This window comes from Rhincodon typus, chromosome 21 (assembly GCF_021869965.1).
Source record: "Rhincodon typus isolate 14 chromosome 21, sRhiTyp1.1, whole genome shotgun sequence".
In the NCBI taxonomy this organism is placed as follows: Eukaryota; Metazoa; Chordata; class Chondrichthyes; order Orectolobiformes; family Rhincodontidae; genus Rhincodon; species Rhincodon typus.
The window spans coordinates 38,381,690-38,396,018 of NC_063352.1; the positions used below are offsets into that span (position 1 = coordinate 38,381,690).

The 14,329-nt window shown below is 39.7% G+C and overlaps 1 protein-coding gene across 1 annotated transcript in view; it reads right to left on the minus strand.

The window, feature by feature from the left end:
* card11 (caspase recruitment domain family, member 11) overlaps window positions 1–14,329 on the minus strand; it is a 221,073-nt gene that overhangs the window by 21,700 nt on the left and 185,044 nt on the right. The window contains exons 20-23 of the mRNA XM_048609736.1: window positions 6,682–6,814; window positions 6,014–6,193; window positions 972–1,096; window positions 407–435 (exon numbers count right to left, since the gene is read on the minus strand). Of these exons, the coding sequence (XP_048465693.1) occupies window positions 407–435; window positions 972–1,096; window positions 6,014–6,193; window positions 6,682–6,814 (467 nt within the window). The remainder of the gene's footprint in view (window positions 1–406; window positions 436–971; window positions 1,097–6,013; window positions 6,194–6,681; window positions 6,815–14,329) is intronic.

The window sequence follows — 14,329 nt, forward strand, 5'->3', positions numbered from 1 at the left end:
TCTCTGCTCCTATGATGCTGCTTGGCCTGCTGTGTTCATCCAGCCCTGCACCTTGTTGTCTCGGATTCTCCAGCATCTGCAGTTCCTACTATCTCCAATTCCACACCAGTTTCTCTTTACAAAAACCTATTCATTTCATCTCACTCCAAAGCTCAAAGAAGAAACCTGCAGCATTTTCAAGTATTCATCCTTTTGAAAGTTGCATATGTCTGCTACATTCACCCTAATCAGAAACTTCATTCCAGCTCTAACATTCCTAAATTCTGTAAATAATAATAAAAGACTACAGGTTGAAAGTAATGTACCTGCTGCTGAAAACAGTTGTTCCCTGTCTATTCTTAAGACCCCTCCAAGGTTAGATACTTATTTAAATGTAAAATTTCTCCTTGTTTGACTTGCAACTTGCCTGAGGTACAGGCCTTCCGAATCTAATAACTGCAGATTGACAATACAGCAAATAGGAAATAGTCAATGACCAATTCTGCTCTCCATACTTAACAACTTGAAGTTATTGTGGACTCTGATCACAAACACCACTTCCTCACCATAAATTTCATTGCTCTCCTTGGCAACTATCTGAGGCTGAACCAGATGGTTCGCAACCTGTCATACCTGGCCCCAAGGTAAGCTTTCAATTACACATCTGTTCCACTAAAGCTAATCTATTTTCACCTCCATAACACTACTTATTTTTAAATCGCTGTCTCAGTTCATCTGCTGAAATCCTCATGTGTTTCTGTTACCTCTGGTCCTGCCACATTCAGCCCTGTGTAAACTGTGGTTTGGTGACAAATTTTGTTTGACAATGCTCCCATGAAGAGCCTTGGGACTTTTTTTTTTATTATCTTAAAGGCACTGTATAAACAATTTGCTGTTGCTTCAATTTTTTTTCTTGGGGAAAAAAAAAAAACTTTTTATTACCCACAGTACTGTATCAATTATAGCAAAAAAAATGGGCAAGTTTCATTTACCTTGGCAGTTACAGCTTTGATGTTAGCAGGCATGACACATTCAAAGGTGTTTAAATGCTTTTCTCTGGAGAAGATAATTGGTTCCGACTTCTGTTTCTGCAAATATTCTTCTTTGTTTAAAATATCTAAAAGGGCAAATATTTAAGTTAATGAAATAATCCAACACAATTACAAGGAACACTGAATGCAAACTCCCTCTCCAGTTTTCTTCCCTACATGGCCTGAAGTCAAGTGCTCATATTGGAGTAAGATTTACCAGAATCCCGAAGTAACTGTTCTATTTGGCTATTTGTCATGGCCGCAAACTCCCAAGAGGACAGAGAAAATGTTTTAGGGATGTTCTTGAAGCATCCCTGAAGAGATCAAACATCCCTTCCAACTCATGGCAGTGCTTGGCTTTGACTGACCAAACTAGAGAAGGCCCATTCAGGAAGGCACTGAATGCAGAGAGAGACTTTGATAACATGTAGAGGCAAAGGCAGAGCCATTAGAGAGCCCACAACTGCAAACAACCCATCTACTCAAGGTCTTTGAGGAGTATGTGGCCCACCCCACTCCCAGTGGTGTGGTCTGCACAAATCTGTATGGGACATAGCAGTCACCTCAGAAACCAAGAAAAAAAGATGACAACTTCAAAAACATTTTAATGACTATCTTACCCATGTGTTGAGCCTGGGCAGTGCTAAGTCATTCCAACATACAGAAGTATCACAACCTCACATTCTGGCTGTGTATGCATATTCTTCCTCTCAGTGACTGATAGTGATCAAGAACACAAATCCAGGCTAATTTTTTTTTTTTCTCCCCCCATTTCGTGCCAATAACAACACTCTGCAATATAACCTTGCTGAAGTCAGCTGAGCAATTCTAATGTAAAGTCATCTTTACCTGAAATGGTACACTCTGTTTCTCAGATGCTGCTTGACCTGTGGACTATTTCCAGCATTTCATTGTGCCTTCTCAGTCAATATGTATATTTGTCAAGTGAATAACTGGGAAAACTTCTTTTTTCTTGTAAATTCTAAGATTATAACCAATGGACATATTAACTCAAAATTGGCCCTACTGGTCCAAGCTTGTTCATCACCTGCACACACCTCTTCCCACCCCCTCTTAGCACAAAGTTATATCTTTGCAGCATTCATTCTACACCGATATTTTTCAAACCTTTTCTGTATTATGACCCCACTTTAAAGCTTTACACACTTGGTACAACCCCAGAGTGAAAACTGGGGAGGGGATTCAGGGAAGGGTTGTTCAGTAGGATTCAGCAGTGACCCACACACAAAGCAACTAAAACATCAACTAGTTGCAGGCTCTGTTGGTTTCAGCAGTGTTCAAAGCTTATTTAATTAGGAGATGCCCCCAGGCAAAAAGATCATACTTCCAAATGAGCCTTGCATTGTCCAATCAGAGTTGCTGCTTCAAAGCTTGTGACCCCTTTTTTTTTGTCCCACACTTCCATTGATTGTTACAACTGGCAGTTTGGGAACCACTCTAAGCCTCTCTTCATTAAGCTTTCCCTTTACCTTTAAGCTATTATTTGTGATTGAGTTCGCGTTTCTCCCCGTAGAATGAGTTCCTTGATTGGACCAGGTTACCAACCCTAATTAGGGAGCCAGGGCTGACAGATGTAAACAGGAGTGGCCCCTGGAGAGGGAGCATGCAGAGGTGGGTACAGTGGGGGGGTGAAATGCTTTATTTCTCCCTCCAATTCTCTTGCTTTAATCCCTACCCTCCCCTTCACTTCACTTTTTTTCCCCCCACATCAGCATTGCCCTTTATCTGGCTTTGCTTCTTACTAGTTCCCTGGCCACATGGGTGTTTTTCCTGGGCGTGGAAATATTAAATAAAGTTATTTGCACAATGGTGTCTTCAGTGAGTCCTTGCACTTACTTACTCACACTATGGGGAAAATAAGCACTCTGTGTAGCAGTAGTAGTGTGGGGAAAAAGAAGTATAGAGAGAGGATTTAGAACCTCCTTAGTTCAGGGGTTTCATTCCAAGCTGGCTGACCATAGACAGTGTACTGTGAAGACAAGGAAAAAATATATACAAACAGGAGTATCAGAGGTTCTGTTCATTGAGCGCTGAGTCTGAGGAAGCTGGACCACTGTCAAGTACTGTGTAAATAAAGGGTGACTTGGTGACAGGATACTAGCCTGTCGAGTTATTTCTTCCATCAGTGGATACCTCTTTATGCCTGTTACACAAAACTCTTTCATTATGTCACGCTACTCTCTACTTTCTCTTCAAAAAAGACCCTACTCTGTTCAATTGGTAATCATGCAATTGAAGATGCTAAATTTCAAAAGTTTATCCAGTTTACTTTTGTTGTGTTGTGTCTCCTACCCCCAAATGCTTAAATCCAGTACACTTCCAAAGTTGGAGCCACTAGCATTAGTGTGGCCTTTTTGTTTGTTCTTTCAAACTTGTCAAACTTACGTGAACTCAATCTGTCACTTTCCTTGTTAGCTGACCTGAACCTAGTCACATTAAAATGGATAGAAATTGGTTTTAGGCCAGTTTATATTTATACTTAGAATTTGTTGACTGGTGGGAGATCACATTTCACTTTCAAGGAAGAACTTTGAACTAACAAAGCCTTGGAGACTGTTCAGTGTACGGTATGAAGACAAGACACAGAGGCTAAGCCTGAGCCAGAATCTGCCATGAATTCAGGCAGTAGCTTCTGTGCAATCATGTCAAACTGAAAGCACTCACTTTTTATTTCAAAGCCTTAGACAGGACATCAATTAATTCAGTGATTCCATCAGTAAATGTCAACAAAAGTCTGTGTCTTGTTTTAAAAACAAATGAATAAACCACTCTGCCATGGCGGCACAAACTGCAAATTAGTTGTTAAAACAAAATCAGCAACTCACGTCAACTACTGTTACATGATTCCATACTTTTATTATCCAAATCAAATTACCCATGATGAGACTTAAAATGGTCTTTTACAGAATTTCTACAAAGATTCCACAGATCTCCATTCTAAATCAGAGAATAGGAGGACAGCCACATGGCCTCTCTGTCTTTGGCCTTCTACACTGTTCCATTAAACTCAACACAAATCTGAGGAACAACATTTCATCTATCATTTAGGCAATTCACAGCCTTCCAGATTTAACATTGTTTATGATCTGTTCAACTCACTGTAGAACTGACTTGTTTTTCCCCAAATCATAATATTCTGCTGTTGTCATTTACACCTGCTTTGGATGCTTCTTTTGTCCCATTGCCTGCACTTTTTCTCTGAATTATACTATCATCCACTTTGCCAATTCATCAACTCTGGCCTCCAGCAACTCACTCCTTTGTGAGTATGTGTGCACCACTACTCCTTTTCCTTGCTTTTGCACTTCCTTATAAACTGTTAAATCTTGAACTTTTTCCCAGTTCAGGTAAAACATCATTCACTAAAAAGTTAATTCTGTCACTCTTTTCACAAAAAAAGCAATCTGAGTGTCAGGTTTCCACCATCTACAGCTTGTAAAAAGATAGTTCATTTCAGGTAGACTGGCAGTAAAAGAATGAAATTTCATTATTCAAAACTGAATTTGACAGAATCTGAACACCTACCGCATGCAATCCAAAAATTTACTTGGGTATCAGAGTGAATCATTATGAAGGCAGATGTGAAGGAGAGCCCTGCAAGATCAATGAGACCATGTGGAAGCCAAGCCTCGACAAGATGATCAAAGACAGATCATAGAGAAAAGTGCGTGAATCCAGGAGGTTTTGTCCTCAATTGCACAAAGTAAAATAGTGATGTGACACTACTAAGAAACTATAAATGAAAATATAAGAATAAAATTGTTCCTTTAAAAAAATCCTGCATGTTGCACCATTCCAGTAGACCTAAATCAACACATCTGACAGCAGAACTGAGAGACTGATGCCTCCAAGAAAAAAGCCTGCAGGCAGCGAACCAATTGAACAGAAAGACTTCAGTCTTTAGGCATGCAAGAAAAGCCTGCAGGCAGTGAACAAGGAGAGTGGATATACTGCTGCTCAGAAGTTACTGCCTCAAGTAAAAGCTCAAGAAACAACAACCATTATTACCTCAAACCAAACATCAAGCTGTATTTCAAATCAGCATGAGGAGGAATGCTGACTGCCTTAAGGGACCAGATAGAAACACATATATATCATCATTGTCAAAACAGATTCTCATCATCCCGTTGAAAAATATCCTCATTAATAATATATTGAAAGCCGACAGTTGTGAATGCACTGGTTACTCACTCATATTTAAAGTCTGAATCTTTACAACTAAAAAAAAGCCTTCACATGGGCCAGTCTAACAGGATAGCCAGTGAACCCAATGGACTGGCCTCTTTCTATCCTATCACACAGACTGTAATTTTCCAACATGACACGTGGCATAAATAACAGTCCTTTCACAGTTTCATCCACTTGCTAGTGAAAACATTCCTTTTACGAATTACAATTCATCCAACAACTGAAGTAAAGAAAACTTTGGTACAACCAGCTTGACTGCACCTGTATATCACAAGCTCTCCCACTTCTATCCCTACTGCAAAGCAGAAGCTTTTAGGGAACATCAAATGATGTAAAAGGATTTATGTTGAGATTGTGCCAATCTTTTTATGTAGGAAGCTTAGACCTGGCAAAGTGTCTGTCCAGTTATCCAATCATCATGGGTTAGATTTAACAAATACAATACAGAGTGAAGCCACTCAGTCCATGTGACATGTCATTACTTTTCAACATCAAATTAATCCCAAACCCCATAGACAGCCCCACTCCTTTTGAATTATGTCTAACTTCCTATTGACAGTTGAGAATGTGCTTCCACCCCCCGTCACACAATGCATTTCAGAACATCATAACAAGTTCTAAGTGTTTTTTCTGTATAGCCCCTCCATTTTGCAAATTACCTTAAAATCCATCGCTTCTAAATACAGACCATTCCACTTGGGGAGACAGTTACTCCATCCATACCCGGTTCTGGGTGAAAGTGTTGATATCGTAACCCGAAACGTTTGTGCCCAAGTCATATGATACAACCTTACCTGATTTGCAGATGTCAAATTCCATGGCTTCTCCAGAGTTCAGCAACTTTTGCACGAGCATTTTGGCTAGTGATGTAGGGGAGAACAACACAGGGCGTTTCTGTTGGATGTGGTATGGATGGACCAGGCTGTACGGGATTAATGTGAAACCTCTCTTGATGTCACTTTCTGTATCCACATCTTCAAGAAAAGAAAAGAGAAGACCTTAGTTTTTAATACAAAAATCTTGCAAGTTTCTGAGAGAAGGGCTAACAAAAGTCAGTGCCTGGCCAACAACTGAACCTCAGATTATCTGGTCTATTGCATTGCTGCTTTCAGGAGTTTGCAGATCCAAAACCACCCTGGGGTTGTATAGGTCAGTTGACTGGATGGCTGTTTTGCAACGCAGAGTGACATCGGCAGCATGGGTTCAATTCCTGCACTGGCTGAGGTAACTGTGAAGGACTCTCCTTATCAGCCTCTCCCCTCGTTTGAGTCGTGGTGACTCTCTGGTTAAACCACCACCAGCTGCCTCACTCTAATGAGACAGCAGCACCATGGTCCAGCAGAACCATGGTGATTTTTCTTGAATAGTGATTGCAATTCTAAAGTACTTAATTTGCCACTAAGTAGTTTGGTTCATCCAGAGGTGTTGAGAGGTGCTATATAAATACAAGTCTTTTTATTACCATCCTGTTTGTCAGCTGAAAGTTTCAGAGTTTCGAAAGAGGCTTTTGCTGGGCCAGATGGGGAGCCAGTGACAATCCGCACACGCTCACTGCTATTCATTCTCTTGTACTTGTTATCAGACCTACTGACAAACTGAACAGAGACGAAGAAAAAGTTAGAAATCAATTTACAAAAGCAAATAGTACAATGAAAGCATTTCAGCAACTTCAACATGCAAATTCGAGATCAATACTTGCAATATGAATACTGCAAGGAAATGTTTCGAGCACACATTAAAGGTGAGAAACGGTGGTCCTTGTCTTCCCATGTCCCTGTACTCACCGAGTTACAATCGTTCCCAATCCAGCATTTCTTGATTTTAAAATTCTCGTTCTTGTTTTTAATCCTTCCATGGTCTCATCCCCCTCTATCTCTAGAACTTCTTCTAGCCCTATAAGTCAACTCTGGCCTCTTGGACATCCATGATTTCCATTTGGCCTCCATTGGTGGTGACAACATCAAATGTCTGGGCCCTGAGCTCTGGACCTTTATCCCTCAACAACCCAGTGATAACAAGAACTGCAGATGCTGGAGTCAGAGTCAACATAGTGTGGTTTTGGAGGAACACAGCAGGCCAGGCAGCATCAGCATGAGTCAACTCTCCTCCTCCTCTGATGCTGCTTGACCTGCTGTGTCCTTAAACCACCTGCCTCAATTTCCTTCAGATACAGTTTTTAAAAAAAAAAATTATTTGGCCAAACATTTAGACACCAGTCCTAAAATCGCCATTTGTTTCTTGGTGCCAAATTTTGTCTGATTCTACTCCTGTGGTGTAATTTGGAGCTAATAACCATGTGAACAGCACAACATAAAATCAAGTTTTTTTTTGTATTGATTATGGACATATTTTATGAGACAAACACCAAGTAATGATTTCCAGATAATATTTGTAAATTACAGCCCTTTTATGTAAACCCATGCAGGGCAATACATGGGGGATCACTGGTGAAGATCACTTATGGTGGAGACCCAGGTATGAATCTTCTCTTTAATTGTTAAATGTTGGGGGTCACCCTTCATAGAATCCCAATGGGTGACAACAAGAGTGTAATATCTGAAATAGAAGCAAAATAAATTCAGGACTAGTTGGTGAGGAGTTCTTATCAAATTTTACTAGTTGATATGGAGATGCGTGGAAGGCAGGCAAGGAGCAGAGTTTGAATATCTGATCCTCTGGGACAGAATGTGCATGAGGTAAAAGAACAAAAATTGTTTGACCATGTACATGTAAGCAAGAGGCAGTGGGATTAATCTCTTCCTATTCATTTTTTGAAGTGTAATTATTTGTCGGTGGAAAACAAGGCCATTCATCATTGTTCCACTGATACCTATTTTTAGGCTATAGCCAGGGTCACACTAAATTCCTAGTTACCGCCCAGCAAAGTAGGTCCACCTGTCCTACTCCTGAAACCCATAGGTCCAGGAAAGAGGGCAGAGGGGAGTGGTCGATGGACCTTGTGGATCTCGTCAGTCTCTGGAAGGGAGTCAATGATAGAGACATTGAACTCACCTCTTTTATCCAAGACCAGAGCAGGAATATCTGCTGGGCTCACCCTGGTCTCTGACCTTCTTTCACTAGCCAGACAATAAGATGCCCTTCAATGGCCAATAACTGTCCTGGACCACTCATAAAAGTGTAAATAGCTCAGGTATGAATGAGCACACAGCAAGATCCCACAGATATCAACATGATAGTGACAGATAACATCTTTTAGTGATATTGGAATGAGTGATGCTAGGGCAACTAAAGCATATGCAGTTTGGTTTGATAGCTCATATATGTTTAATTTCAACTCTAGGTATTAATTTTGGTGAGTTTAATGGAGATACTCTCCACCTGAAAGGCCAAAATTTTCACGGAGATGAAGGAATCTGTAGCTTGGCCAAAATGGATCACTGATATTGTCCTGTTGAACCTAACATTTATTATTTTTGCCAACTGAGCTGAAAGGGAAAGGGTTTGGACAATGGAGGAGGATTGTACTTTGCACATCTGTGGTTCACAGAGGCAGCTTCTTTTAAAAAATTCGTTCATTTGTGGGATGTGGGCATCGCTGGCTGGCCAGCAAATATTGCCCTGTCCGGCCAGCAAATATTGCCCTGTCCGTAGTTGCCCATGAGAAGGTGATGGTGAACTGCCTGAACTGCTGCAGTCCACCTGCTGTGGGTTGACCCACAATGCCATCACGGAGGGAATTCCAGGATTTGACCCAGCGACAGTGGAGGAACGGCGATATATTTCCAAGTCAGGATGGTGAGTGACTTGGAGGGGAACTTGAGCGTGGTAGTGTTCCCATATATTTGCTGCCCTTGACCTTTTAGATGGAAGTGGTCGTGGATTTGGAAGATGCTGTCTGAGGAACTTTGGTGAATTTCTGCAATGCATCTTGTAGGTAGTACACACTGCTGCTGCTGAGTGTCGGTGGTGGAGGGAGTGGATGTTTGTGGGTGTAGTGCCAATCAAGCGGGCTGCTTTGTCCTGGATGGTGTCAAGCTTCTTGAGTGTTGTTGGGGCTGCACTCATCCAGGCAAGTGGGGAGTATTCCATCACACTCCTGATGTGTAGATGGTGGACAGGCTTTGGGGAGTCAGGAGGTGCGTTACTCACCGCAGTATTCCGAGCCTCTGGATGTTGTTAGTGGGGGATTCAGTGATGGTAACACCATTCAATGTCAAGGGGTGGTGGTTAGATTGTCTCTTATTGGTGGTGATGGTCATGGCCTGGCATTTGCGTGGCATGAATGTTTCTTGCCACCTGTCAGCCCAAGCCTGAATATTGTCCAGATCTTGTTGCATTTGGACTTGGACTGCTTCAGTATCTGAGGAATCATGAATGGTACTGGACATTGCATAATCATTGGTGAACATCCCCATTTCTGACCTTATGATGGAGGGAAGGTCATTGATTAAGCAGCTGAAGATGATTAGCCCTAGGACATTACCCTAAGGAACTCCTGCAGAAGTGTCCTGGAGCTGAGATGACTGACATACAACAACCACAACCATCTTCCTGTGTAAGGTATGATTTCAACCACTGGAGAATTTGCCCCCGGATACCCATTGATTCCAGTTTTGCCAGGACTCCCCTTAATGTCAAGGGCTGTCGCTCTCACCTCACCGCTGGAATACAGCTCTTTTATCCATGTATGAACCAAGGCTGTAATGAGATCAGGAGCTGAGTGGCCCTGGCGGAATCCAAACTGGGCGTCACTGAGCAGGTTATTGCTGAGCAGGTGCTGCTTGACAGCGCTGTTGATGACACCTTCCATCACTTTACCTTTAATTGAGAGTAAACTTGATGGGTAATAATTGGCTGTGTTGGATGTGTCCTACTTTTCATGTACAGGACATACTTGGGTAATTTACCACATTGTTGGGTAGATGCCAGTGTTGTAACTGGACTGGAACAGCTTGGCTAAGTATGTGGCAAGTTCTGGAGCACAAGATTTCAGTACTGTTACTGGAATATTGTCAAGGCCTGTGACCTACTACACACGTAAAAGTGCAGCTGCTTCCAAACAGATCCAACTTTCAAAACTAGAATATAACGGTTTACCACTGACAAAATTGTCTAAAGCTTTGGAGTTATGAAACTGTAAAATACCGTTTGGAGAGGTAATTTCTTGCTGTTTTGAGAGATGTCACATGCTCCTCGAGATGGATAAAAGTAGACATTAATGTGTGTAAAAATGAATGTTGTAAAAGAAGGCATAAGAAAAAGATTCCCAAGATACAGATGTGCTTCAAGATTAGACAACAAATCTTAAGCACAATTCTTCATTCTGTTGGAAGTATAGCAGATAATGTAAAGGCAAAGAATTCAGGAAGAATTAGACACCTGCAAGAAATTTTTAAAACCGTTTGACAGTTACTTCAACCTCAGTGCAAATTCTGGAAACAGCCAGGTTTAATAAAATTCAGTACTCAAGCAAATCAAAACAAGATTTTAATGATTATTTAGAGAGATCAGTTGAGGGATGCATGTATGGAAATTTCAAGACAGAATTGATTAGAGACCACATTTTTATTGGAATAGCTGATGAAACTCAATTAGATTTATTATAGTCAAACAAAGAACTCACTCAAAAAAAGCACTAGTGAGACAGAGGCTCAAAAGCAAAACAGAACAACCTTCAGAACAAAAGCCATGGTACAAGCAACCTCCAGCATCAATATAATTCCTAAAACAAAACGGTACGAACACCATAGAAAGGAAGGCACTACTGAAAGGTGAAAGTGCAAGATTACAAAAAAAAATGCCCAGCTAGCACTGTGGCACAGAAAAAAAAAACTCTCACAGTTGAGATTGGACTCTTGCAACTAAAGTATAATGCTTCCAAAAAAAAGTGCCAAAGTGGGAGTCCAAATGAAGACCTAAAGCTATAGTTTTTTTTAAGATACCGAGCTATCCATAAAGTGCAGCAACCTTCAGTGGAATACAAGATAAGGGATTTCCCAGTGGAGATCAAAGACTTTAATACATTTTGCACTGCAGATATCTAATGTCAATGGATACATTAATCCTTGCAAGTTAGACACAGGAGCAAATGTAATCATATTGCCAGACAAGCAACAGTGGTACAGCCATGTCGAGCCAAAAGAAATGCAATTACATGGACCACGCTGAATCCAATTAAAAGTTAAAGAAAGCCACAAAAATACTCCAGTATAAAGAAAGGCTACACCGGAAACATTATTACTTAACCAAGAACTTTCTCTGCTAAGCAAAAGAATATCGACCTCAACCTCAATCTCATAAGGAAAGCGCAAGATGTCAACTAACAAGAAAGTAGCAGTCATGTCCAGAAAGACTTTCCGAAATTATTCACAGGACTAGGATGACATAAAACAGAATACAGCATCACACTGAGTAAAGCAGCCACACGACAATATCTCTGTATGCTCAGAAAAATATCATGCACACCAATAATGGAAATAAAATTTCAACTTGAAGAGATGAGCAGGATGTGATTAACTTCTCCAGTCATGATACCAATGGAGTGGTATTTGGAAATGGTCACAATCTCTAAACCAAACAGTACAGTTTGAATGTGTATAGAGATTCAACTCAAAGCTGCAGCAAGAGAAATGTATCCAATGTCCTCAGTGGACAAAAATATTTGGCAAAGTTGTCCAAACGCATCATATTCACGAAACTTTATGTGAACAGTGTCTTTTAGATGAGAAGTAAATTTTATTGACAACTTTCATTAGTCCTTAATGAAGATATTGTTATAAACATTTTTGGTATATCAGCTCCACAAATTTTCTAAAGAATGATGTCTAATATTCCAAGAGGTTTGTGATCCAGTCTCATTCAGAGAAAGCATCTTAGAGAAAAAAACTACATCAGGCCAATGGGTATAGCATAATGCAGAGCTTGTGTTTAGACATCAATATCAATATCAGCTGAAAATTTCAAAAGGCACGGAAGAAATTATTTAAAATTGCGAGATATGCACAATATACAAACCAGAACGGAGAAAACCACTAAAATTTCCAACCAGGCCATGGGCATATCTAGGATTTATTCTTCTTCAATGGCAAGTCATACTTGATTGTCATAGGTTACCTTTCCAGATGAATCAAAGTTAAGCAATTATTCGTATGATGACTACCGAAACAAACATCATTCAAGTTCTCCCAGATATCCTTGGTGTCATGGACAACTAGAATGAGGAGTTAGAATGATCAAAACACTCTGAAAACAAAATGCAGATTTCCAAGCAGCACTTTAAAACAATAAGACCGCTTCCAATGCAATGTAGATTAGCACCATTACAGCTATTGTTAGAAAGGAAACTCAAAACTCAACTTGCTATCCTAACAAGAAATTATACCTAAGGCTAAATGTCTCGGAATATTAAATAATGTAGGACAGAGAGAAATCTTACAGGAAACCACAAGTGAAAAACTAAGATAGGAAATACCATAATAGGAACCTGTCAAACCTAATAAAAGTTGAAGAGAATTGATCAAAATAGAGAAGGAGCAATTGTCCAGAGTGACATAAACCAACAGAGATCTTATCTAATACTCATGCCAGAACATACTATAAGAAAGAAGAGAAATCTTATTTCAAGATATCAAAGACAACAAAGAAGTATCTATTCAGATGAACCAGATGTTGAAACTAAAAATAAAAGTGGAAGGCATGTGTAACACAGACCTCAATGAAAACTGTCAAAGTGAAAAAGGAAGAGTTATATAAAAAAAAACTGCTGATTATTCAAGTCTGACAAAAACACGAGCAGGGAGAGTTGTGAAACCTCCTGACAAATAAGTCAGTGGAATCAGAGATTGAGTGAGATGGGATTGTATTTAAGTACAAAAATCAAAATGTGTAAAATAATGATTAAGACAAGATTTTGTGGATAAGGGGCAGGAAGTATGAGAAGTTTTGAAAATGTTAGAATGCAAGTGCCATCACTGATGTCAGAGATCACATGGTAGGAACTCTTTTGCCTAGACTTCCTTGGAGACAGATGTGATGCAAGTATTTCATGTATATAGTTAGCGGCTATTAACGAAATCATTACTATTCGAAATACAGAAGCCTCAGCATCTTTACGAGTTAGATCAAATGAATTTTTAAGTGGACCTAACTCTGGTCCAAACCTTACAATGATGAATAAGTGGGTCTGTGGAACTGTAAAGCTGTCAGGTTATTTAAATCCTCAGCACTGTAAATTTTGCATTTGAAACAATGAAAAAGGCGCTTGCAACTTCATTGTCTGTTGAATATAATGATTAGCGCATGCCGTAGCATTGCTGTATAGTTGCCTACAAAACTAACATAGTGTTTAGTCAAGTGTCTGTAATCATTCGTTATGGTAAAAGCTTCAAGAGGTGAAAACTTACCTTGCCATTCTTTCAGTTAGAAGTTGGAGGTTTGGCTATCTTCTTAAAAGTTATTGGCATCTAGGGCTCTTGTACCAGATATCAACAGATGTGCTTTGCATGTTTGTGACAAAAGCAGTTTCATCTCAAATCAAAGATAGAAAATATTTCTACTTGATGCCATCACCGTTCTGAGATATCCAGAACTAACAACCAACTGACTTCCCTTGTCCAAATGGAGTTATAATTTACAGGAAAGGTAAAAAGTCAGTCAATAATGAATCGAAGAAATTAACCTCTTCAAACAGGTAAACAGCATATGTGTACGTATGTATTTATTTACAGGGAAACTAAATAAGTACTTGAGATTGCAAGAAATACAAACATTTGCCTAGAAGACAAAATGAAGTAAAATGGAAGACACTGTCAATGACATTTATAATGTCATTGACTTTTCAGGCTGAACAACCTATTTGTGTGTGTAAATTCTATGTATGCTAACTATGTGTAAAAGGGAAAATGATTTTTGGTCGAGGAAAGATTGTTTGAACAGCAAAATAGTCAAAATGCAGAAACTTTGTCTTGTGTTTCAATCAAATAATATTCAGTTAAAGCATTATTAGATGTGCAAGGTTTGGATATCTATTTGTGGAATTCTTCATAAACTGTAAAGTTGTTGATTTTGATTGATTCACAGCTCTTCGTTCAGAGACTTTTACTTAAATCCTTGAGATTTCCCTTGTGCTTAGTTCTGGGTGAATGTAATTA